Source organism: Echinococcus granulosus (genome assembly GCF_000524195.1).
Source record: "Echinococcus granulosus chromosome Unknown EG_S00092, whole genome shotgun sequence".
In the NCBI taxonomy this organism is placed as follows: domain Eukaryota; kingdom Metazoa; phylum Platyhelminthes; class Cestoda; order Cyclophyllidea; family Taeniidae; genus Echinococcus; species Echinococcus granulosus.
This window is the reverse complement of record NW_020170472.1, coordinates 105,852-111,358: the sequence shown is the minus strand read 5'-3', so window position 1 is coordinate 111,358 and position 5,507 is coordinate 105,852. Positions and strand designations below refer to the sequence as shown.

The 5,507-nt window shown below is 39.5% G+C and overlaps 2 protein-coding genes across 2 annotated transcripts in view; both read left to right on the top strand. All coding sequences in view use genetic code 11, as the record gives it.

The window, feature by feature from the left end:
- Window positions 1–1,322: 1,322 nt before the first annotated feature.
- On the top strand, window positions 1,323–1,503 carry EGR_07973 (hypothetical protein; the record flags this gene model as incomplete). The annotated part of the gene is made up of 2 exons (XM_024497222.1): window positions 1,323–1,416; window positions 1,493–1,503. 2 exons carry the CDS (start codon window positions 1,323–1,325, stop codon window positions 1,501–1,503), a joined length of 105 nt encoding a protein of 34 aa, XP_024348352.1.
- A 3,465-nt stretch (window positions 1,504–4,968) lies between these two features.
- Window positions 4,969–5,507, top strand: part of EGR_07972 (hypothetical protein) — a gene marked incomplete at both ends in the record, with an annotated part of 814 nt that continues 275 nt past the window's right edge. The window contains one exon of the mRNA XM_024497221.1: window positions 4,969–5,015. Coding sequence (XP_024348351.1) covers window positions 4,969–5,015 — 47 coding nt within the window. The remainder of the gene's footprint in view (window positions 5,016–5,507) is intronic.

Genomic DNA, 5,507 nt, shown 5'->3' with positions numbered 1-5,507 from the left:
CACTATCAAAGTGGTGACAATGATGATGGTTGGGGACGCGGTGTTGTTGGTTGTTGTTGATGATCTCACACGTTACTACGTGACGTTCTCTTTTACTTTACCCTTCTCCTGATCAAACTTTTACTCCAAGACGATACGACATCAAGAGTGTTTGCAGCACTACGCACCACTATTTGTTGACGGTGACTGAAAAACAGCAAACCCTTTTAATATGATGACATTATAGATGTATCTGGACTTCTTTTGCTATGGGTTCTTGTAAGATCAGCTTTAAAGTATAAAGATATTGCCAAAAATTTAAAAATAAGATGGAGGATAAGCACTGTTCTCTGGGTCATTTGCCTACAAGACGTCTGAGTAAAGTGGACACCAAATTCTGCAACTAGGTCTTAGGCCGGTGTCTTCTTAAGCTCAATTGCTACCGTATTAGGATTCACTTTCCTTTACACTGCCATGGAAGATGGCCGCGTTCTGCAATGGTCTGCTTGTAATTGTTAATTGCCAAAAATGATTATGCTAACCAGTTGGACGTGCAAGAAAGGATCCAGGTAATGAGGTGAGACAATATCATCTTTTCTTCTTCTGACTGCATGGTTTTAATTAGGACAGTCTCTTCTAGGTGATACTTACCCTGCACCTGTTTGATTTGTATCATACCGAATAAATGGTTCTCCTCTTCTCACACTCGAAGTACTAACACCTTCTGTTAGTAATTTCGTTGTAAAGAGTAGATATAAAACCCAGAAAGTAGAAGATAAAAAGGGGTAGATAAAGGTAAGGCAATGGCTGCCCTCCTCCCATCCCTTGCATTGCTTATAATAAAGTAGATGAATCCTTGCTAACAGTTGATTTGTGTTACATCAAGTAGGCAGAATAATGGTTGGTCCTTCTCACCCAAAGTTGGAAACAGGCCAAATTAAGGAGCTCCTGCAAGGGTCCATAACACGTTCGCACCTTCGGCAAACAATATTTTAGGTATGAAGTGGGGCTTTACATTTGAGAGCAAGTGAGTGGCTTGATTGGGACCACAAATTTTGCATTTATTTGCTATATCCTAGAATGCAGAAGTCCTTTCTTCTTACAAGTCACTCATTTAGTTACTCGGTCAGTCAGATAATTAACAGGAAAAGTCACAAAAGAAAAACTGGGAAACTCAGAAATGAGTCGAGAACGAATCGGTAGGGTCTATCGTAGTATCATGCTTAAATGAGAGGGGTACTCATCACTTTTAATAATTACCGCAACTTCCTCAACGAGTCTGTACTAGTGTTTATTTCAGGATATTCTACTCCACAATGACATGGGATCCTGCTTTATGGAAAATGTCAGGCCATGTGAACGCGATGGCTCAAACCTTCATTGACGTGCAGTCCCCATATCAAAGTGTTTATTGTCAAAACCGACGCATTCTGCAAGGTGAGTTCTATGCCTTTAACCGTCCCCATCATATCTTAAGCAACAGAGTAAGGTAGGTGTTTTGGTAGTCTTGTAGACGAGCTATAACAGGGCACGCAAAATGGATAACTCTGATATAGAGGATCGGGTTAAACCGACATTTAAAGCAGTGAAGGTAGTTCCAGCATAGGCAAAAATCGTAGAAACCCACTGAAGACCCATGTCATTGCTTTATAATGAATGATAATAGACCACTGAACATATTGAGCGGGCCTGACATGAAAGTCCTGTTGAAAGCTGGACGAATTTTTCTTCTTCAAACTCACAAGTGGAACTTTAGATGTAACCGTAGTCGCTTCTCAACATTTAACCCACTTCACTCTGGACAGCAAGTTGCTCATATACTAGGTTTACAGGGTAACAGAGCCTAATTTGGGCTCTTCACCAGCACCTCTGCCTTAAAGACCAGGTGTCCTAACCAGACTCTGATCTCTAAGTCATATCCGTGTTTTATAATGAATGTATAGCCAAAATATTATCCCGCATTTTAAAAGGCACACCTAAGGCATTCCATCTAAGATGTTATTATATTTGGAAAATAAGTGAAAGTTAACAGTACCGAAGTTTAGCAATAGGATTTACAAAATCCTTTTAACAGAGGAACAGTTTGTAGACATCTTCCCGTTGATCTAAGCCAGACGGCCAAGCAAAAAAGGGCCCGATATACAATGCTCCGCCGGTCCGCGGACCTCTAGCAACTGCTTTAAAGGTAAAAGAAGCTTTTTGCCATTGTAATGGACTTTCCAGTTCCATGGTTGCTGGCTTGAGAAGAAGAAGGGGGGACAGAGATAACAGGTGATTAATTTACTCCCTCAGCATTATGTTGAATTTCATAGGCTAAAACAATTTTCCTTTTTCACTGATCATTATTATGGAGAATAATAAGCACAGGATAAGTGACGAGCTAATACCCCAAAAAGTAGTCCTCAAACTGACTAATGAAAATCTGCCTTTAACGTGCTCTGCTTCTCATAAACTTGTTTCGGATCTATCGGCAAAGCTTAGGCAAATGGACACCTGACGTGCATTTTGAATGTAATTTGGTGGAGTAAATAAGTAAAGACAAATTTGCTGATGCAGTAGTGTGCAATTTGGAAGTACGTTTTGCTGGTTGAAAATTGTGCTGGTGGAGCTTATCGACAAAAGTGGAGAATGGGTTTAAAGGAAATTCACAGGGTAAGGATTAAAACATCCTTGACGACTTAGATAAGCAAAGGTAGAGCAGAGGTAGGAAGATTTCGCAAAGTCCTATACATTATCACCGTTTTAAGCACTACGACTAAAAATCTGATTAATAAAATATTGCTAGGCTTAAGACAGTTGAGCTCAATATGTGGGTAGTGTTTCTGCCTTCCTAGCCGAAATCTAAGCCACAATAAAGCAGGCTGAGTCATGAGGCGTCGGAAGGAACTATCTCAGTTAAAATCCACATTGAAGTGCAGTTAAACTGTCTCCTTCAATGGTTTTACATCCTGGATATAGGCTTTCCACTATCCTACTGTGCTTAAGATTCTTTGTAAAAACCACGACTTCTATAACTTTATCCTTATTGCCAACTGTGTTATGTGTCACCATTGCCCTGCTTCGCCTACCAGTACCCACTGGGGCACTAATTTGAAACCTGATAAATAAGTTATCTTGAATTATCCATGAAACCTATACATTTTGCAATGTAGATGCGTAGAGGTGGAAGTCAAAGCTTCAAGTAAATGAGACAAAAAAGAAAGGAGGAGGACTCTGTCAACCGCTAGGTATTGGGGGCAGATACGTTTGCCGGAAAATTAAAAGCGTCGCTATCGTCACATAAATCTTGTACAGTTGCAAATGTCTCAGTCACAGACTTGTCTTTTAGTCCACATAAAATTTTACTCCGCCTACAAAAAAGGTTGCTTGTGTACCCAAAGGGAAAAATGTCAGAGATTGTAAAACAGTTCCTCAACTTCTGGCATAATCTGTTGCAATGTTTTGCGAATGAGACTAGTTGGGTTTTGGACTCTTGTCTAAATATAGCACGAGAAACAACCTACTGAAAAAAGGCAACAACACAAATAAACTGCTGATTTGTTCTTCTTTGTTTTGCTTACGCATGTTATGAGGCGCATTATTTGCTGATTGTTTGTTTAGAGTCTGATTGAATGAATGATTAAAGTAAGGAGTGAGTAAAGGTAGGGATGAATGAATTAGGGACTCCTAAGGAGGAATGGCTCTCATAATTCAGAAAAAAGCCAGTGAATATCTCATTGCTAATCCTAAATAACTTACTCACTTTCTTCCTCTTTAAAAGGGTGCAGATTGTGGACAAAAGTACTTACTTTAGGTTGTTCCCTACTTCGATTAGTAAGCCTCAAGCATTGTTACACCTTTTGGATGTGGTACAAATCATACATTAGCAAGGAAATATTTCCCTAATTATAAGCAACGCAGGGTCCCAACCTACATTTGAGAGCATTCCCTAGATAAGAATTGTGCATTCGGATTATGGGAAAAGTGTCACTCTCTTACCCTTATCTTACCCATTCATCTCCTGCTCCTAAGGATCAGTGCATTTTCTCACTACCTAGATATTCAAGTCTTGGACTTCATATTAAGAGAAATTGGACCAACCTATCCACGCTCTTTAATGTGCTGTCAGAGAGGAGGCTCAAGGCAAAACTGATTTCAAAGTAATTCCTTTAGTGCCTTCTGCCATTGTTCACTGGCTTTACACTGATCATGCACTTCGGATGCCTCAGTCCAGCATCTCATATCACAAACTTGGAGCACAGAGTAAACAAAATGATTTTTAAAGGCCATATTTTCTCCTCTTTAATTAGCATTTAACGCAGTGCTACGTTTCCTACCGACCAAATAAGCGAAAAAAATTAAAATCTGCCCTACTTCTTTTCTTGGTTCCTGTATTTCACGAGATTTATTGCTAGATGACATGCAGTAGAAAGCTAAAATACGGATGCAGATGTCCCTCACCCCAACGTGAATAGGTACGCTTGGGAAATGTACCACTGGAAATCTGCCGAATCGTCGATTTGTTCAAATACTACCAAGCCCGTTTATTAATTCACGGCATCCTTCGGTGAGTGGTAATGTAAACACAGGAGTTAATTCACGCACTAGGAAAATATAAAAGCTTTTTCGTTCAATGGACAGGAAGATATTATTTACACAAAGACGGGAAAATGATAGCGATATTTACAAATAGAAGTTAATAGTTAATTCCAATAAGTAATATATCTTTCATTACGATAGAAGTTAATAATTTCAGTTGACATAAGTGCACGTTATAATCAAGGATAATTCGGATAAAATCATTAAATGCTGTTCATAGCGATTCTGAGTACTTCTTCGCTCGTATAATTTGCCTGTGCTTGTAACTACATTTCGTGTACAGCCTTTTCCTCTCGATTTTCCAGTGGTTGTCCCTTTAATTGACAAGGGGCTTAGATAGCTTTATTTTGCAGTGCGGATAAAATAAATTCCTTTAAAGTCTCAATTAATAACTATGAAAGCCACGTCGCCATGGTACCAACAGTTCCTAAAAATAGTACACTTGATTGTGCCGACAGGTATGAATGATGGGACTAAATTGGTAGCACCATGAACAGAAATGCCTAATTTTTTCCCAACTTAGGTTACATCAGTTGAAAGTGGTTACTAAGATGCATTATAAAACCAATGGTTTATGCCTTACTATGAGAACAGGGTATCCCTCTTTCTTAGACGCCTTGTGGGCCAGTGTTCCATAGTTGGGTGCTCCCAGTTTCAACCCTATTAAATCGTCGTAAATGTAGTACTATCATCCAATTTTGCAGTTCGCTTTACAAAAGATCAGACATTGAATAACTCAAAACACAATTTAAATGTTTGTGCACAGGAATGGAATCCACCGTCGTGGCGTCACTGTCAGTATTTAGTGGTACGTGGTACTTGAAATACCTTGATGTCTTACTGACTGCCGCAGAAGTATGGTCAGAAGGGGGCCAAAGTAAAGAACAATGTCATATAGCAACGTGTGGGATAGTCACAACAACAACCAGCAACACCGGCGTCCCCAACCA